General features: G+C 41.4%; 1 protein-coding gene across 1 annotated transcript; it reads left to right on the forward strand.

Moving 5' to 3' along the window:
- Nucleotides 1-521: 521 nt before the first annotated feature.
- On the forward strand, nucleotides 522-20,090 carry Fam170a (family with sequence similarity 170 member A). The gene is made up of 7 exons (XM_019208909.1): nucleotides 522-1,718; nucleotides 4,451-4,600; nucleotides 15,391-15,474; nucleotides 15,591-15,728; nucleotides 18,291-19,076; nucleotides 19,369-19,416; nucleotides 19,984-20,090. The coding sequence occupies exons 1-7, from the start codon at nucleotides 1,649-1,651 to the stop codon at nucleotides 20,064-20,066; spliced, it is 1,359 nt and encodes a 452-aa protein (XP_019064454.1). The 5' UTR covers nucleotides 522-1,648; the 3' UTR covers nucleotides 20,067-20,090.
- The last annotated feature ends 1,164 nt before the right edge of the window (nucleotides 20,091-21,254 follow it).

A 21,254-nucleotide genomic window follows, 5' to 3' on the forward strand; every position in this document is an offset into this window, starting at 1 on the left:
GAAGAAGGAATTTTGAAGGTGACAGTTGATGGTGTAGGAAGCCAGAGGGGAGACTAGATGGAAGGTAGAGGGGGAAGCCACTCTGGTCTTACAGATGACGAGTATGAGAGATGAGGCTCCAGCACAAACTTCTGTCCTTGGTTCCTTCTTCCTTCTGGCACACGTTCACCATCAGAATGGAAACTCACACCAGGAAGTGCATACTTTTTGTCTTCATTGTTATATCATCCCCTGCTCTCTCTCTGGTCCTTGTGATGCCTTGCATACCTGAGCTTTGCCATAGTAACAGAGAATATATCAGGCCTCATTCCCCAAAGCAAAGCCCACACACTATGGAATCCTTTAAAATCTAAACAGAGGTCTGTTTCTGCACAAGGGTGATCATGTTGGCTTTTCCATGAGTCTAGGCTTCTTCTCAACGTCTAGTGTCTACACAAGTTCATCAGACTGTTTTACCCAGGGACAGAGTAACCTTGGCTCATTTGATGGGGTATGTGATACAGGAGTCTAGGATCCTAGCTCCTAGAGAACATCTAACCTGTCAAAGAAAGAAAGAAAGAAAGAAAGAAGGAGGGAAGGAAGGAAGAAAAAGGGAAAGGAACCAAGGAAGGAAGAAAAGCAAACAAACAAGCAAGATGTTACTACTCCACCCAATCTGCAATTTAAACTTTGATCCTGCGGGTGTCCTGCCTGCATGCCCAGTAGTTGTTATTTGGAAATCATGAGGGCTATGTTTTTAGGGAGGGTTGAGAGTATGGTCACTGCTTACTGGAGCATGTAGCAATTGTTTAGATTTGTTTAGCTTGGTTGCCATGGCTCCTTTGTAGCGAATGACTCCTTTGCCATGTGAGAACGGGTTGCCATGATTCTGCTTGTATGCATAATGCAGCAGTCTCCTCTTGAAATTTCATCCGATGCCAGTGTCCAGCCATACTCCAGGGCCACTCTTCTCCACGGTTGACGAGTCTCTCTCCCTGACCTAATTTAACTTCTCCTGAAACACACAGTAGGGCCTGAAGGGAGTGAGTGTGTAATCTCAATGACCCTGTTGTGCTATATTTCTTCATGAGTATCTCTCTTAAATAAATTTTGGGATTTTAGAATTAGAAGTGAAAGTCAAGATTGTCAGCAAACTGTCGCTGGTTTCGGCTCTGCCCTATTCCTACTGTGAACAATGAACACAGAGCATGTTTTCTGCTTAGGAACAGAAAGGGAACTGAAGCAAAGGAAAAAAGGGAACCATGAGTCTGAAGCATTTTAACACCAAAAAATTCCTTGGCACACTGAAGGGGCAGAGAGTTGAATACATTAAAGTAGTTCTACAGGGAAGGAGGAATCGTTCTTGAAAGTGGGGCATTTGCAGTTGTGGAATCTTTGGTGCCTTGAGTTCCGCAGAGGGCTCCATTGTCATCACTGAGGTCAGAAAAGCTGACCTTTGGACTTGAGCAGCCTGCAGTGTGGTGGGCAATGGGCATGGCTGCCGGTTTGCAAGTGGGCTGAGTGCTTCTGCCGTTTAGGAGACTGTCCTGCTTTTATTCGTATGAAATCATCTCCCTGGGTCTCCTGAGTGCCAAGAAGGCCATCCTGGAGGGAAGGGGGAGCTGGACACTAAGCATCCTCTAAGGTTCTCTCATTTCCAGCCGACATTATGAAACGACAGCAAAAGAGAAAGCATGTTGGAAGTGAGGATTCTGAAGAAACTGATGAGAAAGGAAGAGGTGTGTGTCGAGCAGCTGGTCTTGGGTGTGGGGATGCTGGCTGTCCTGAGCCTTCTCTAGAAAGGCAAAATTGATGGGAAGATCCCATGTAAAGTAAAGATGAAGTGATTTGATAGTAGTTGATCCTCTCAGGTGCACGCCACGGATTACAGTGGCTTTGATGGCCCAAAAGTCCAGATGCCCCATGGCAAACAGATAGCCAGACCCACTGCTCTGTGAGCTCTTGCAAGGGTGCTGGCATCTCTTATCTACGGACTCCAGGAAGATGGGCTTCAGAGATGATGACAGCTCTTCTGAATTCCCTTTGTTATGGCTGTTTAGATGTTGGCTCAGGCCTTATGGTATCCTAGTGGCACTTTTCAGAAGTGGCTGGATCTAGTGTGTGATTCTAGGAACAAGTGTGTGTGATTACTAACTCAGCCCTGGAACAAGTGTGTGTGATTACTAACTCAGCCCACTGACTATTGTGACATAGTTGTGGATAGGATGAAGGGCACACAACTCTGTGTATCAGTGTAAACTGCCCTAAGTGCAGGAAGCCTGGATGGCATATAAGGGACAGGAAGAGGACTGTCACTCGTTACTTGTTTGCTGCTTGTGGTCGTCTGCCTGCCCGCTCTGCTTTGCCATGGACTGCTTTTCCTCTGCAGTACCCCTCTGCCATGCCACCTGTGCCTTAGATCCAGCCAATTATGAACTGAAACCTCTACACACTGCGCGCTCAATAAACCTTTCTTCCCTTAACCTGTGGGTGTTGGGGATTTTGTGTCAGCAATGTGAAAAGAAACTAAGGCACCCATTTTCTCTCTTACTGTATTTATTTGTTTTTCCCTGGGGGTAACTGAGAGGGAGTTGTGAACAGTATGATAGTATCTGGGAGTTAGCCCTTTTTGGAGAGAGGAAAGAGTAGTTCAGGGAGTTGAAAAATAACTTGAGAAATGACATGCTTGTTAGAAAGCAGACTGACTCGGCTTATTATCATACTGACACATGGGAATTTCATAACTTCAGGAGGAAGAATCGATCAATCATTCTGCTGAAGCTTGTGAGTGTACAGGATTGAAAATTCCCAGAGAAATAAAGGGAAGGGGAAGGCTTTACAGAGACCAAGACCAAATGGTGGAAGACACATTTGGCCCTTGGGATGCAGAGAGCAGTGAAAGCTGTGAATGCACTTCCCAAGCCAGGTGATCACTGTGCATAGCAAATGTGAAGTAGCAGGTGGCCCCGAAAGGAGGAGCCACATGTAGGAGGCAGGGCAGAATTAAACCCACCAGGGAGACCTGACTGGAGGCATCTATCTGCCCAAGTTAGAGCCCAGCAGCTTCCCTGAGGTCCAAGGTCTGGAGGACTATAGGATGAGGCTGGAAATGAAGGCCTGGAAAGGGGACAAATTTCCCAGGAAGGGAGGCAGTGTTTTTCTCTCTCCCACCCACATCGCTACCTTAGAAAGTTTTGTCCATTTGTGTGTGTTAGGAGAGGAGCAGTGGGGAGAATGGTAGTGGAGCGGTCAGCTACTGTGAACTCTTCAGGATGATGTTCCATTTCTACACTAAACCTGGTGTGCTTAGTAGATGTGACAGTAGACACACTGCTCTTGTTGAGGATCTTCCACCACTTAGTCATACAGATATCCTGCCTTGATTTAGAAAGTGTCACAATCTCCTCACTATTCCGCTGTGGTAAACCACACACAGAGCATTGTGGTTACATAAGCACACCGTGCCTTACTGCACCGCATACAACCCAAGTGCAGAGCATTCGTTTCTTCCTGTGATAAATGCTGGAGATGTGTGTGTGTTTATGTGTGTGTGTGTGTACACGTGTGTTGTGTTCATACCTACATTTATGTGTATTTCTTTGACCCATAAAAATAGACCTGACTTAGACTATCTCAAAATATCTGTTTAAGAACCACTCACATGTGGCAATGTGGCATATCCATGATATAAAATGTAAAATACTGGGCTCACATTACTTTGTACAAACCATCAATAAATATTCCCTACCACACCCTTCTAACAGTAGCCAGATAACACATGAAGACCAGGTAAAGTTAAATTTCAAATAAACCTCAAATGTTTTTTTTTAAACATGAGTATGTCCTAAATATTCCATAGGATACACTTAAACTAAATATTATTTGTGACATATGAAATTTAAATTTAAGTGGGCACAGGTATTTTTAAATACTAAATCTAGTATCTCTTACATCCAATCAGAAGAGACACTATCTTATTCAGTATTTTCAGAACCTAGAAGAATAGTAAAACAGTGCTTAATATGTAGTAGGTGTCTAATAAATATTGCTCTCATGACTGAGTGAACAGACATCAGAAATACAAGCTGCATTATATAGTAAGGAAAAATTACATATTGCAAAATTCCTGAGTTGTGAACATTAAGCATAGATACAAGTTATTCACAGACAGAGACATATGTTTCCACTGCATTTACCACACCGATTCAGGTATCTATCACAGGATAGATACCTGATGCACATCACTCTCCCACTATACAGCCAGCACACTGCCCTGCATTCTTAATAAAACCGTAGCCAAATGTGATCTACAAATAAATACCAGAGCAACCACAAGGAGCTCAACTCTAAGCTGTGTGCATCCATGCCTGATGTACGTATGTCAGACACTGTGGAAAACATCTTCTGGATAGGTGCATCATGCACAAATAGGACAACTAACCATACCTGTCTGCCTGTCATACTTTTACAGGAGCCTCGAGGTCACCAGATGATGCTTCTCAGCCAAGGTCACCTGGAGCATCCAGAACCCAGAGCCCAGGGACAGGGGAGACATCCTCTGCTTCTGAATACTTCTCATGTGTTTCTTCTCCCTCCAAGCTCCCTCGACTCACCTGTGGCAGTAAGAATAAGGGTCCCGTGGTGTGAGACTGAATATTTTTGGGTATGAGCCTCCTCAGAACTGAGGATCCTTGTATACAAGGCAAAGAGATTCAAGGCTGAGGGTGAGGAATCCCAGGGCAGCTAGAGGAGGTTGGTGTACTATGGAGCAGCCCAGGTAGGGTTTGTCGCTCAGGGAACATGGATGGGGGCTCGGGGTCCCTGGAATGACTACAGTGTGGGGAACAGGAACCAGTGCCCAGAAAGGTCTGTCTTTGAAATGTCAAACTAAGGGACCAGACAAAGTAACTTTTAGAAACTATGTGAATTCTGGACTTCCTGAGGACAGAGTTCTTTAGCAGGGCCTTCCAACATACAGCTGTTACAAGAGCATTCCAACACTACCCAGCTCAGACCCACGTATTCACACTTACAGCCGCACACCACACAGATACACACATTCTCAATGCACACGCTGACCCACAACACAAGACGCACAATGCCATTCTCATGCACCATGTTTCACATTCCACAAACAACATGCTGTTCAGGTCACACAATCCCATCCACATAGCACAGGCTTTACCTCTTCCCTGATTTATGTGTGGGATTGCATAGTATGTAACTGTTTTGTACTGTCTTCTTTTAGCAGCCTATTGCACTGAAGATTCATTGATTCCTGAGTAGTATTCTATGGTCTGAATGCACTACAGTTTAGCCATTCATGCACTATAGGGCATCTGCATTGCTTCTAGTTTTTGACGTTCTTAATAAGCACTTGTAAACATTCCCTAATAGGCCTTTGGGTACAGGTTTGTCATTTCTTTGGGATAAATGTGCAAGAATCCAGTTCCTGAATCATAGCACAGTTGCACTATTTTTGTAAACTGCCATATTCCTTTTGCATTCCAACCAACAATGTATGAGTGATCCAGTTTTTCTACATGCTTATCAGCATTTGGCATTGTCCCTGTTTCTTTAATTTAGCTTTTCTGATAGCCTTCTAGGTAGTGATATTACACTATGGTTTTAACTTACAAGTCCCTAATGACTAATAATATTAAATATTGTTTCATGTGCTTTCTTGCCACCTGTATCTCCTAGTGAAATATCTCTTTGTATTATTTGTCTTTTTTTTGATTTGGATTATGTATTTATTTTGTTGTTGCGTTTTGAAAACTTTAGACAATTTATTATGGAATAAATCCTTTGTTGGTTTCATGATTTGCAAATATCTTAGCATGATGTGTGGCTTGTCTATTCATAGTCATAACAGCAGCGTTCCCATTGCAAATAGTGTTAATTTTTTCTTTTATGAATTGATTTTAGTTTCCAGCCTCATTGTTCCTTTGCTAGTCTCAAGACTTCCTTTCCTATTTTCTAAATGTTTTAGGGTTTAATTATAAGTTCACAATCTAGTCAGAATTAATTTTTTTTCTCTAATTGAGTTTATTGGTGCATTTAGGTATACAGTACAGTTACATGCAACACTGGGATCTTGTACCTTTGCAGGATAGGTCTTGGTTCTTATTTTTCCCCTTATCCCTGCCCTCCCTTCACCCCCTCCCCCAGAGTTAATTTTGAATAGTATGTAAAATTTAGCTGGAGGTTCATTTCTTTTTACCTATGGCCATCCACTTGCCTCAGCACCATTTGTTGTAAAGGCCGTCTTTCCCCCATGAATTGCTTTCACAGTTTAATCAAAATCACTGGGGCATATTTATGTGAGAACATCAGAGTCACATCTAATTCAGGTCCATTGATCTATGTATCTATACCTTGGCCAATGCCACAGATTCTGATTACTGTATTCAATAATGCTATGAAATAAGGCAGAGCAATTTCCCCCACGTTATTATGTTTTTGAAGTTGGTTTAGCCATTCTACACAATTTTCTTTTCTGTAAAAATTGTAGAGAAAGTTTGTCCAAATCCATAAAGAAAAGTTTTTCTTGGATTTTGATAGGAATGGTACTAAATCTGTGTATGAACTTGTGAAGAAATGCATCTTTTACTATGTTGAGTCATCCAATCTATGCACATGGAGTGTGTCTTGGATTGTCTGTGATATATTTACTACATTATAATTTTCAGCTTGCAAGTCTTGTATATGATTGATTTATACCTTTTTTCATGTTTTGAGCAATTTGAAGTGGCATTGCTTGAATTTTGATATTCATGGAATATATATAGAAATATACATCCAGTCTTTGGTATTTGAGAGTTTCACATCCAGAGATTCAACCAATCTCAGAAGAGATTCAATCAATCTCAGATTGAAACTATTAAAAAACTTGCATTTGTACCAAATGGGTGCTTTTTAAAATTATTCTTCCCTAAACAACACGGCACAGCAATATTTACACAGCATTTACAGTGTATTAGGTACCTTAATCTAGAAAAAAATTTAGGTATACAGGAGGATGTGTGTCAGTTATTTGCAAATTATACACTATTTTATAAAGGGTCTTGAGCACTCATAAATGTTGGAATCTGAAGGGATTGCTAGGATAAATGGATACTGGGTGATCGCTGTAAGTTTGGGTCCTACCCTGTGACCACACTCTGTTCGTTTATTAGTTTTAAGATTTTTCTTCTTTATTTTCTCCTTTCCTCCCGGCTTTCCATCCTCCCTCAACCTCTCCTACTCTTTTTTCTTTTTTCTATTTTCTCTGCTCCCTGGGATTTGTTACACAATCCTATAATCTGGAAATAAGTATGGTTTTATTACTTCTTTTCTCTTGTGAATAGCTTTTATTTCCTTTTCACGCCTTTGTGCATTGGGTCAAACATCCATATTTATGCGTAGGGCATTTATTGTTAATAACATTCTGAAGACAGGTCTTCTACATTTCTTTTTTGGAAAGCATTTAGCTGTTTGTCAATATAATGTGAGCTGCTGATTTTATATAGATTGTCTTTATTGAGTTGTGGAAATTTCCATCTTTTCATATTTTTTATGAATGATTTTAGCACAACATATATTTAAAAAAAATTCTTGCATGAGTTGGTGTGTTTATTAGTCAGTTTTTCACTGTAACAAAATACCAGGGGCAAGCTACTTGTGAAGAAAAGAGGTTTAGTTACCTCATTCCTAGAGGTTTCTAATCAAAGATCTGGTGGGCCTCACTGGTTCAGTCTGCTGAGAGTTTAGCAAATAGTGTCACACCATGGAAAGAGGAACCACTTGGCAATAGAACAGAACAGGATTCTTTTTATATATTGCTAAATTGTTAGCTAATATTTTAAGAATTAATGAATCTATATTCTGCTAATATTTTAAGAATTAATGAATCTATATTCTTTTTCATTGTGTATTGGTATGTTTTAGTTATACAACACAGTTACATTCATCATTGGGATCTTGTACCTTTACATGATGTATCTTTGTTTTTTTTTTTTTTTTTTTTTTTTTTTGGTACCAGGGATCGAACTCGGGTCCTTGCACTTGCAAGGCAGGCGGAAGAACCACTGGGCTAAATCCCTGGCCCAATGTATCTTTCTTTTTATTGTTTCCCCATACCCTCCCTTCACCCCCTCCACCCTTCTGTATTTACAAAGACTTTGTTTCCATTTTTTAATTTTCTCATATTTTAAAAATTTTTCCTTCTTTCCCTTCACCCCCTTCACCCTTCCCTATTTACAAAGACTTAGTTTTCATGTTTTCCTTTTCTCATATTTTTAAAATTCCCCCTTTTTCCTCCCCTCAATCCTTTCCACTTCCCCTATTCCTTTAGCCCTTTTCTTCCTATTTCACATTATCAATTATACAATTTGAACCTTATTTAAACTTTTCGTTTTTCACACCAGAAAAACTATTCAGTATTTACATGGGTGTCCAATTTATTTTACTTAAGAATATGGCCTCAATATGCATCCATGTAGCTATAAATGTTTCTAGTTTCTCATTCTTTATGGCTGAGTAATACTCCATTTTATAGAAAATCCATATCTTTTTTATCCAGTCGTCACTTGATGGACATTTGGGCTGTTTCCAAGTTTTAGCTATTACAAACTGTGCCGCTATAAACATGAGTGCACATGTGTCATTGTGATATGATTCTTTTAATTCTTTTGGGAAGATACCCAGCAGAGGGATAGCTGGGTCAAATGGTACCTACAATCCTAGTTTTTTGAGGTATCTCCATAATGATTTCCATAGTGGTTGCACCAGTCTGCACTCCCAACAACAATGGAGACAAGCCAGCCAACATTTGTTATTGGTTAATTTCTTGACCCCAGCCACTCTTTCTGGGGTGAGGTGGAATCTCAGTGTTGTCTTCATCTGCATCTATCAAATAACCAGTGATGTTGAACATTTTTTCATATGTTTATTTGCAGCTTTTACTTCTTTGTCTGAGAAATGTCTGTTCATTCCAGATGCCCAGTTTTGAATCTGGTCTTTATATTTGGAGGGTCTGATTTTTTGAGTTCTTTATATATTCTAAATAGTAGACTTCGTCTGAGGAACAGCTAGCAATTTTTTCCCCCATGTTGTAGGTTGTCTGTTATCTCTGTTGGTGGTTTCTCATGCAGTGCAGAATATTTTTAATAAGATGAGATCCCAGTTGTTGATTCTTTGTGCTAGTGCCCATGCTTCTGAGGATTTGTTCATAAAGTCTTTTCCTATGCCAATGTCTTTGAGAGTTCTACCTAACTTATCTTCTAGCAAGTTTGGTGCTTCTGTTTTAATATTAAGATCTTTAATCCAGTTGGATTTTAGTTCAGTGCATGGTGAAAGATAGGGGTCTAGTTTTAATCTTTGACAAGTTGAAATACAGTTTTTCCAGCACAGTTTTTTGAAGAGTCTATCTTTCCTCCATTCTCCACTGAGGATGGTTGGCTCCTTTGTCAAAGATGAGGTAGCTGATTACTTTTGGAGTTGTTTCTGTATCTTCTAGTCTATCCCACTGATCCTCAGGTCTGTTTCTTTGCCGGTAAGTACCATGCTGTTTTTTTGGGGGCGGCGGGTACTGGGGATCGAACTTGGGTCCTAGTACCATGCTGTTATTATTATTTTTTTTTTATCAGAGTGGCTTTGTAGTATAGTTTCAAGTTGGGGATTGTGATATCCCCTGTCATGTCTCTGTTGCCTCGAATTGCTTTTGTAATGCTAGGTTTCTTCTGGTTTCAAATGAAATTTTGGATTGTTTTTTCTAGCTCTGTGCAATATACTGTTGACCAAATCAAAATATGTTTATAGTGAATAAACTCTTCAATATAGCAATTTTACCCTTCAGGATGAGGATTTAGGAGGAGTTGGGAGGAGAGGAATAGATAGGTAAAAGAATTATAAGGTTATAATTTAAGCCAGAGGACACAGGATGATCATGCATAGTATAGGAAACTGTTGAAGATAAGAGGGAAAGACAAGAGTGCAAAGAGAACAAAGACAAGAATAGAACAACTTAACAGTGATAGGGAAGCTATAAATTGTACTCATTTTCCTTTGAAACTAATGACAATCTAGTGAAGGAAAATGAGAGAAAAGAAAAAGAAAGAAGAAATCCAAATTAGGGTGAGAACAGGAACAAAAAGGGAGATAAATATAATGTGGGGGAGCAAGAGACTGAGTCAGAAAAGGAAGAATTTGAAGAATGGGAAAAATAAAATTTTAAAAATAAAAATTAAAAATTAAAAATAAGAGGATAAAGAAACAATACTTTGAAGAGCCTCTTCCTGGGTATATCTCTGTTGTCACAATAGACAGTGTGGGCAGCAATGTGCAGGACTAAGTCAATTAGTCTCAGCTAGCCAACAGCAGGCCTCTGAGATTCAGGCTGAATTCTGGTTTCAAGGCCCAAGTTGAGCTCCCTGATGTCCTGCAGGGTTGAACTCTACAAGGTTCTACTGCAGGTTCCAGCCGCCCTTCCCCTGAAGATAGTCCAGGCTCTGATGGGAGGAGGTGACCCTTCCAATTTACCAACCATGCTGGTCTGGTGTGCCTTTATTGCAGAGATTCTCTTCACTTTTCCAGTGGGCTTCAATTTTCAACAAGGATCCTGAGAGAGGCCCTCTTTCTCTTATTCACTTCAGGACAATGACCTCTATGACCCCCTGTGCCTCTGCAGTATGGATCCGGGTAATGGCACAACCAGGAGGTCAGAGGTGTGTGTGTGTGTGGCGGGGAGGGGCACTGTGGCAATGGTGCAGAGGTGCCTGAATTGCTGTACTCCATGGTCTGTGCTGCTTGGAGGCCCCAGTGAATCTATATTTTTAAGAACAGTGGCATTTGATTTTCTTTATGGCATTCTCTTCCTGCATTGGTATCAGGGTAACAGTAGCATCCTAAAAAGAATTGAGTAATCTTTTCCCTTATTGTCTGGTAATTCTGCATGTGTTTGGCATAGTTCACTAGTGAAACCACATAATCAAGGATATCCCTTTTTTGGAAGTTTAACAATTAGAAGTTTTATTTCTCTCACAGTTATACGTCTCTTCAATATATTACATATTCTTACGCATTCAGTGAGTGGTGGGTAGTTTGTGCCTTTTGAGGAGTAGGTTGATTTCTTCTGATTTGCTAAATTTCTGTATCTAGAGTTTTGAAGGATTGTTTTATATTTATTTGGTGTGTACAGGTTTTTTTTTCAGTTTTGATATTGCAAATTTTCCAGTAGAAAGCTCCCTCTTTTTTCTCAATGTGTGTGTAATCTTAATTATACAAATTAGGTTTCAGCACATCCTTGTAAAATTTTAGCAATTCAGAGCCTGAAGTAGAGGAGTAAATCTTCTTCCATCTCCTTCTCCGTTTGTTCCTCTCATCTTACTCTTTGACCCATGATAATAGACTGCAGTGTGTTGCTCTGGGATGGAGAATCCTATCCCTGAGCAGCGTGTGTTTGCCTAGTGGGAACTTTTTCCAGACACTTCAAGGGGAAGAAGGAATTTTGAAGGTGACAGTTGATGGTGTAGGAAGCCAGAGGGGAGAGTAGATGGAAGGTAGAGGGGGAAGCCACTCTGGTCTTACAGCTGGTGAGTATGAGAGATGAGGCCCCAGCACAAACTTCTGTCCTTGGTTCCTTCCTCCTTCTGGCACACGTTCACCATCAGAATGGAAACTCACACCAGGAAGTGCGTACTTTTAGTCTTCATTGTTATATCATCCCCTGCTCTCTCTCTGGTCCTTGTGATGCCTTGCATACCTGAGCTTTACCATAGTAACAGAGAATATATCAGGCCTCATTCCCCAAAGCAAAGCCCACACACTATGGAATCCTTTAAAATCTAAACAGAGGTCTGTTTCTGCACAAGGGTGATCATGTTGGCTTTTCCATGAGTCTCGGCTTCTCAACGTCTCAGTGTCTACACAAGTTCATCAGACTGTTTTATCCAGGGACAGAGTAACCTTGGCTCATTTGATGGGGTATGTGATACAGGAGTCTAGAATCCTAGCTCCTAGAGAACATCTAACCTGTCAAAGAAAGAAAGAAAGAAAGAAAGAAGGAGGGAAGGAAGGAAGAAAAAGGGAAAGGAACCAAGGAAGGAAGAAAAGCAAACAAACAAGCAAGATGTTACTACTCCACCCAATCTGCAATTTAAACTTTGATCCTGCGGGTGTCCTGCCTGCATGCCCAGTAGTTGTTATTTGGAAATCATGAGGGCTATGTTTTTAGGGAGGGTTGAGAGTATGGTCACTGCTTACTGGAGCATGTAGCAATTGTTTAGATTTGTTTAGCTTGGTTGCCATGGCTCCTTTGTAGCGAATGACTCCTTTGCCATGTGAGAACGGGTTGCCATGATTCTGCTTGTATGCATAATGCAGCAGTCTCCTCTTGAAATTTCATCCGATGCCAGTGTCCAGCCATACTCCAGGGCCACTCTTCTCCACGGTTGACGAGTCTCTCTCCCTGACCTAATTTAACTTCTCCTGAAACACACAGTAGGGCCTGAAGGGAGTGAGTGTGTAATCTCAATGACCCTGTTGTGCTATATTTCTTCATGAGTATCTCTCTTAAATAAATTTTGGGATTTTAGAATTAGAAGTGAAAGTCAAGATTGTCAGCAAACTGTCGCTGGTTTCGGCTCTGCCCTATTCCTACTGTGAACAATGAACACAGAGCATGTTTTCTGCTTAGGAACAGAAAGGGAACTGAAGCAAAGGAAAAAAGGGAACCATGAGTCTGAAGCATTTTAACACCAAAAAATTCCTTGGCACACTGAAGGGGCAGAGAGTTGAATACATTAAAGTAGTTCTACAGGGAAGGAGGAATCGTTCTTGAAAGTGGGGCATTTGCAGTTGTGGAATCTTTGGTGCCTTGAGTTCCGCAGAGGGCTCCATTGTCATCACTGAGGTCAGAAAAGCTGACCTTTGGACTTGAGCAGCCTGCAGTGTGGTGGGCAATGGGCATGGCTGCCGGTTTGCAAGTGGGCTGAGTGCTTCTGCCGTTTAGGAGACTGTCCTGTTTTTATTCGTATGAAATCATCTCCCTGGGTCTCCTGAGTGCCAAGAAGGCCATCCTGGAGAGAAGCGGGAGCTGGACACTAAGTATCCTCTAAGGTTCTCTCATTTCCAGCCGACATTATGAAATGACAGCAAAAGAGAAAGCAGGTTGGAAGTGAGTATTTCTAAAATTAAGTTTACTGGTATATTTTAAGTATATATTTTGATCTCATTCATCATTGGGCGTCTCTACCTTACATGATATATCTTGATTCTTTTTTTCCCCCATGCCCCTTTCCTCCTTCCCACCTCTTTTCCCCTCCCTATTAAAAAAAAAAAGGCAAGGATAACATTGCTTTTGATGGTACAAAATTCCAGATGCCCTGTGGCAAATAGAATGCAAGCTCCTTTCATGGGGTGAGAGCTGTTTCTTTGGACTCCAGGACACTGTTGTTCCCTCACACAAGTCAGGCACCACAGCTTTCCTGAATTCCCATGTTCTCTCTTAATTTGTTTTTCCCTGAGTGTTACTAAATGGAGGCCGAGAAGTGTACTGATAGTACCTGTGAGTGACCCCCATTTTGGAGAGAAGAAAGATTAGCTTACAGAGGTGAAATATAGCTTGACAAATGACACACTTGTTAGACAGCAGACTGACCCGGTGTATGAAATATGAGAATTTCATGTCTTCAGCAGGAAGAATTGATCAGTCTGTCCACTGAATTTTGTGAAGCCATAGGATTGAAAATTCCCAGAGGAAATAAAGGGAAGGGAAAAAGCAGTGGAGTGGTCAGCAGCTGTGAAGTCTTCAGGGTGATGTTCCCACTTCTGTCCTTGCCCTGGTGTCCTTGGTACATGTGCCTGTGTGCACACTGCTCTTGGGGAGGATCTTCCAGCACTTAGTCGTACAGATATCCATACTTACCCTGAGTCAGAAAGTGTCACAATCTCTTCACTACACTGCTGTTGTAAACCACACACACAGGGCAGGTAGTTACAAGCACACCATGTCTTAGTACAGCGCGTGGAACCCATTCGCAGAGCACTCGTCTCTTCCTGTACTAAATCTGGAGTTGTGTGCATGTGCGTGTGTGCAAGCATGCCTTTGTGTGTGTGTCTTTGACTTACATAGACATATCTGCCTAAAAGTACCTCTAAACACCTATTGAATTACCCCTCATATTTTGAAACACGCCACATCCGCAATGTAGTGTGTTAGGTCCCAGGCCCACTTTCTACAAACCTGAATAAGAGACAGATTCACTGCCACACTCTTGTTAAGATTGCTAGACAAAAAAATATGGGATGATCAGTTAAACCTGAATTTCAGATAAATCACAGTTGAGTTGTTAGTGTTCCATAGAACGCACTTACACTAAAAATTATTTGTAATATGTGTGAAATTTAAATTTAAGTTGGCATGAAGTATTCTAAACTGTTATATGTTCCCAAGCTTATATGTTCTTATATGTTCATCATAAGCTGAATTATTATGTTGTATATTCTTTTAGGGTCAGAAGTTTCTCTTCAATATTTTCAGAACCCGGAATAGTGGAATATTTTCCTCAAATGTGTTTGTAGTGCCTTGCTGGAATGAATGAGTGAATGAATGTCCATCAGTAATACAAGGTACCCTACATAATGGGGAACATTATAGGCTGCAGATTTTCTGAGCCGTGAATATAAAGCATGAACACACATTCTCTACAGATATAGAAATAAGTTTCCACCACATTCAACACACTGACCCTATGGAGTGTCAAAGGATACCTGATACAAATCACTGTTACACTTCATAGCCAGAACACAGGCCTGCATTTTTTTTCCTCCTTGAGTTTATTGGTACATTTTAGGGATACAGTACAGTTACATTCATTATTGGGATCTTATACCTTTACATGACAGGTCTTGGTTCTCATTTTTTCCCCTTGTCCCTGCCAGGCCTGCATTTTTTTTTTTTTGCTTTTTTGAGACAGGGTCTCACTATGTAGTTGAGACTGATCTGCAACTCCCTATGTAGCCCAGGCTGGTCTCGAACTCACAGCAATTCTCTTGCCTTAGCCTCCCGAGTGCTGGGATTACAGGCGTGCACCACCATGCCTGGCTTAAGGCCTGCATTTTAAAACAAGACCGCAAGAAAACATGAACTATAAATAAATATTGTAGTACCCACAAGGAGGCAGATCCTAAGTTGGATGTATTCATTCCACCGTGTATATGTTTCAGATATATGATTAATATATATCTATATCTATATCAAACTCAGGACCTTTTTTTATACCAGGGATCAAACTCAGGTCCTTGCGCTTGCGAGGCAGGCGGTGGAACCACTGAGCTAAATCCCTGGCCCAGTAATATTTTTTAAATAGGGCCATGAGGAACAAGCACACCTAACCTTCCATCTCTCTCTGTCCCTCATACCCTTTTCAGGAACTTCAGTGTCACCGTCACACGCTTCCCAACCTGGGTGTTCTGGAGTCACCAAAGTCCAGACTCTAGCCTTGCGCTTGCGAGGCAGGCGGTGGAACCACTGAGCTAAATCCCTGGCCCAGTAATATTTTTTAAATAGGGCCATGAGGAACAAGCACACCTAACCTTCCATCTCTCTCTGTCCCTCATACCCTTTTCAGGAACTTCAGTGTCACCGTCACACGCTTCCCAACCTGGGTGTTCTGGAGTCACCAAAGTCCAGACTCTAGGGGCAGGGGAGACATCCTCTGCTTCTGAGTACTTCTCCTGTGTTTCTTCTCCCTCCAAGCTCATCCATGGTAATAAGGGTACTGGGCTCCTTGGGTATGAAACTCTTTGAACATATTTGGGTGTGGGGCTCCTTGGTTCAGTAAGAAGAGGCATATAAATTCAAGCATACTGTGGAGGAAGCCTGGGTAGTTGGAGTGGATTATTGCTCTACAGAACAGACCAGATAGAATTGGTACCTTTAGGAGAGCACAAACAAGAACACAGTTACAAACTCTAGGTTCCTAGTGTGACCATGGCCTGGTGCCAGGGAACAGTTTGGGTTTGGGTTTCAGACCAAGGGACTAGATTAAGTACCTTTGGAGATAATATATGAATTCTGGAGGACACAGTTCTTCTGCAGAGGCCTGCGCACTAGAGCGGGACTATCCAGCTCAGGCCCACATACCTTCACATAAAACCATACACCACACAGATGCCTACATTCTTTTTTTGTTTATTTGTTTTTGTTTTTGTTTTGTTACTGGAGATCAAACTCAGGATCTCATGCTTGTGAGGCAGGCGGCGGGACCACTGAGCTAAATCCGTGGCCCTAGATACATACATTCTTTTAGTTCAGTTATATATTTTTTCTCATTGAATTTATTGATACATTTTAGGTATACTGTACAGTTACATTCATCATTGGCATCTAGTACCTTTACATGACAGGTCTTGGTTCTCATTTCTTCCCCTTACCCCTGCCCTCCCTTCACCCCCTCTCCCTTCCCTATTTACAGATACTTTATTTCCATTCTTTCATTTTCTCATTTTTTTCTTTTCCCTTATTTCCTTTCCCCTACCCTTCCCACTTCCCCCACCTTTAGCTCTTTTCTTCCTATTTCACAATGTCAATTATACCATTAGGATCTTATGTACCATTATAGTTTTTCACACCAGAGAAACTATTCAGTATTTACACATGTGTGACTTATTTATTTCACTTAGGAGTATATCCTCAATATATATCCATTTTCCTATGAATGACTCTAGTTTCTCATTCTTTATGGCTGAGTAGTATTCCATTTTATAGAAAAACCACATCTTCTTTATCCAGTCTGCAACTGATGTGCAAATGGGCTGTTTCCAAGTTTTAGCCATAACAAACTGTACTGCTATAAACATGGGTGTGCATATATCACTGTGATATGATTCTTTTAATTCTTTTGGAAAGATACCCAGCAGAGGGATGGCTGGGTCAAATGGAACTTCTAATCCCAGCTCTTTCAGGTGTCTCCATATTGATTTCCATAGTGGTTGCACCAGCCTACACTCCCACCAACAATGGAGAAGGGTTCCTTTCTTCCCACAACCCCACCAACATTTGTTATTGTGTGATTTCTTGATAGCAGCTATTCTTTGTAGGGTGAGGTGGAATCTCAGTGTTTTTTCATCTGCATCTCTTGAATGACCAGTGATGTGCAACATTCTTTCATATATTTATTTGATGCTTTTACTTGTCTGAGAAATGTCTGTTCATTTCAGATGCCCATTTTTGAATTGGATCTTTATATTTCGGGGGTCTGATGTTTTTGAGTTCTTTATATATTCTAGAAAATAGTCCTTTGTCTGAGGAGCAGTTGGTAAACATTTTTTTTCCCACATTGTAGGTTGTCTTTTAGTTTTGTTGATGGTTTCTTTTGCAGTGCAGAAGCTTTTTTAAAAATGAGATCCCAGTTGTTGATTCTTTCTGCTAGCTCCTGTGCTACTGAGGATTTGTTTATACAGTGTTTTCCTATGCCAATGTCTTCCAGAGTTCTACCTAACTTATCTTTCAGAAAGCTTAGTGTTTCTGTTTTATTTATATATATTTTTAATTGAGTTTATTGCTACATTTTAGGGATACAGTATAGTTACATTCATTGTTGGGATCTTGTACCTTTACATGACAGGTCTTGGTTCTCATTTTTTCCCCTTGTCCCTGCCCTCCCTTCACCCACTGTTTGTGTTTTAATATTTAGATCTTCAATCCACTTGGATTTTGGTTTAGTGCATGGTGAAAGATAGGGATCTAGTTTTAATCTTTGGCAGGTTGAAATCCAGTTTTTCCAACACCATTTATTAAAGAGTCTATCTTTCCTCCAGTGAGGATGGTTGGCTCCTTTGTCAAAGATTAGGTGGCTGAGTGTGTCTACAGTTGTTTGTGCAGCTTCTAATCTATTCCACTGATCCTCTGGTCTGTTTCTTTGCCAGTACCATGCTATGTTTATCACAATGGCTTGATACATACATTCTTAATACTCATACTTACCCCAAACACATGAGCCACAGTGCCATTCTTATGCATGACATCCCTCATTCCACAAACATACAGGTAATCCACATAGAACACTCCACCTCTATCCCATACATGTTACAGTCCTCACCACCGTAATCATATCTCCATGTATATGTATGTACTCTGCCAATGTCCTAATATACACAATTAATACTACAAAACACACCCTACAATATAAACAACAAATACCAAGTTCATCACACAAGTTATTACACTGTGGTCCCTGTTTCCTGCATCACTCATATGTACACTTGCATTTCTTCAGCCTCCTGCAGCTTCCATGCATGTACTTACTATTTTTAATTTCCTTCCCCAGGAATCCACAGAGTACAAGGAGATGCGGCTCAGGATAATTCATCACTGGTCCAGGTCAAAGAACAAGAAGAAACTCCTGCCTCAAAGCCTGTCTCCTTTTCCTCCTGTTCATCTTGTGAGATCTGTATAGACTCTGTGTGTATAAACAAAGAAGAAACCAGCATGAAAATATACTATATAGAGGTAAAAATGAAAAAAGGTGTGGCTTTCTCCTGGGAGGCAGAGGACACCTCAGGGTCCCCAGGAAAGCAGCCAAGAATGGAAGAAATGACCTTGCCTGAGGGTTTACCGGTAGGTACTCCTCCCTCTGACATGTCCACCAGAAACCTCCTGTCTGACATGGAGCTCCACGGGGAGGAGAATGAACACAAAACAAAGGTAGAGTCAGACAACAAGCCTGGGTTGCTTGTAGTCAAGGAGACACCAAATGCCGAGGTGTCCAAGGTCAAGACACCTGACTGGCTGAGGTCCCTGGAGAGTGGTTTCAAGTGTGTGGCCTGCTGTCGGGTCTTTGCCACCATCGACACCCTCCGGGAGCATGTGCAGTACGGGATCCGGGAGGGCTTCAGCTGCCATGTCTTCCATCGTACCATGAGTCAGCTGAGGGGAAATGTGGAGTCAGAGAACACCCAAGAGGAGGAAAAGGAGAAGGAGCAGAAAGCAGAACAGGAACCGAAGCAAGACAAAAAGGAGCATGAGGAAGAGCAGCCCCCAGGGGAAGACTTTGTCCTGAAGAAACCCCAGAGCCAGTGTCCAGGCTATGTGTTTCATTCTCCAGAGGAAGGAAGTGAGCAGGGGATTGGTTTGCTGAGGGAACTGTGCTTTGTCTGAGCCAGCACTATTCCTCCATTCTAGGCTTGGGCTCTATGAGGGCATGTTGGGGACCTTATCAATTTTCAGAGAAATGAGAGGGGGTAACTGGATCCCTTCTTCTCACCCAGACATCTTCTATGACTGTAAATCAGAATTTATCCTGAGTTTCCAACTCCCACAGAAAGTTGAGAGACTTTCTAAGGGCCAGCAGAGCTCTTTTTCTCATTAACTAAGAGGTATCTTTCTCAATTTTGATTTTCATGCAGCAAGTGAGATTCAAGGACTAGAAGATCCTGGAAGATCTTTTGGTACAGGTGAGGCATGAGACCTGCACAGTTTCTTAGTCTATGGCACAAGGGTCCATGGGCATGAAGAGAAGGGGCTGTGGAACACACTAGATTACCTGGTGGCTCTACATCAACTTGTAGAACACTCAGTTCCAGGGGAATGGACTTCCATTTACTTATGAGAAGTTAGAAAGGAACTTTCTCAATTTCTTTGTTACTTTCCTCAGCCTTAAGAGGAAATGGTATTGCCCTTCTAGGAAAAGAGAGTTTAGCTTAACTTCAAGGGCCAGGACTGGCTTGAAGAAGAGACAGGGACTCAGCAGGATCAGGGGTCTGGGGTCTGTGAGTCTTCAGTCTGATCTGGGATCTCACTCTGGCTAATGGACAAAGCCTTCTAGGGGAAAAGTGAGAAGTGAGGCCCCATGAAACTTGGAAATGTTCTAGAACCTTCATGTTACTCCATTTGATGTGGAAAGGAACTCTGTGGCATGCATCACTCTGAGCTTTAAGATAAAAGTAAAGTGTAATGACTAGCAGAATTCTTATAGCTTCTTGTTTCTTCCTACTTTGCCTCATTTATTTTCTCACACACAGGGAGAAGGACAGACCACGGAGATAGTAACAAAGCCAATAGTATAATAAAGGATGAAGGAAACAGTCCTCAGTCTAACATATAAATATCATATGCAATAAAAATTGCCTTCCAAACTCTGCCTGGATGTATATTATTTAACAACCCCTCCCTTGTCCCTCCAGTGGTTTTTGAATGAAGTTTCATAGCAGCACTAAAGACATGTACCAGCATTTTCCAGAGGCAACAGTACCCATATTCCTGGGATTAACTTTCTTTGTGATAATTTCTCTAAGACTGGATACCGCGTTTCACAGGAGAATGTGACTATGTTGAATTCAGTTGAAGTGACTGAGAAATAGCAAGCGCTGTCAGAATTATGTTTATTAGGTCATGGCTGAAAGTGCAGAAGTGGAATTTGGCTGGAGAAAGAAAGCTTCAGAGGCCTGGAGGGTAGTTTCCTTGTCTTCCTGAGTAGCTACACAGGGAAACACTAGGACACAGAAAAAGTACCTGTCTTGGAGCTGTCCATGAAGTAGGTTACTCCTGAGAAACTGAGATTCTGCTATAATGCTTGAAAAGAAGCCAGATAACCACAATCAGATTTTTTAAAGGGAAGAAATCACTACTTTAGAAGTTTGAGCCAGTGAGCTCTTATATTTCCCCATTCTGACATATTACAATGTTTGGATTTTTTTTTTCCTGGGGATTGAACTCCAGACCATGGGGTTCCAAGGCAGGGAGCAGAACCACTGACCTAAACCCCCAGCCCTAATTTTATAATTTTTAAATAAATTCTTACTCTGGCTTCACCAACTCTGATTGCATCACCTCTGCATTTTATCTTCACATTATTGCAACCAACCACAGGAACAACAGGTGTTTAGGAAACTCAAGGTGAGGAGAGAGTAATGTCTTCCTCCTCTGAATAAGGGGGCAAAACCAGGCCTTAGAGCATTGGTGGAGTCAGAAGAAGTAATCTGAATTGACAAATGTGTTGTCATTTATTATTTAAACCATGGTAAAAACGTTGCTTCCTAACAGCAGTGTTCCATACTCCCATCTCCACCCCTTGCCTCAGCATCCCCAGGCCTCTTTTAATTGTCCTTCCAAAGAGTTCAGATTTGAGGCTTATCTTACTTGCTCTTTCTACTCACAAAAGCCGCTGCAGGTGTCCTTACTGCTGCACTCACCAGGACGGGATCGCGGTCTCCTTCCCCTCTTTCTCTTATTCTACTTTTCCTCTTTTTTTCCTTGGAATGTTCAACTTTTTAAACAACTGCTTCAAACACAC

The sequence above is a fragment of the Fukomys damarensis genome, unplaced genomic scaffold (genome assembly GCF_012274545.1).
Source record: "Fukomys damarensis isolate Sample0158 unplaced genomic scaffold, DMR_v1.0_HiC HiC_scaffold_9, whole genome shotgun sequence".
In the NCBI taxonomy this organism is placed as follows: Eukaryota; Metazoa; Chordata; class Mammalia; order Rodentia; family Bathyergidae; genus Fukomys; species Fukomys damarensis.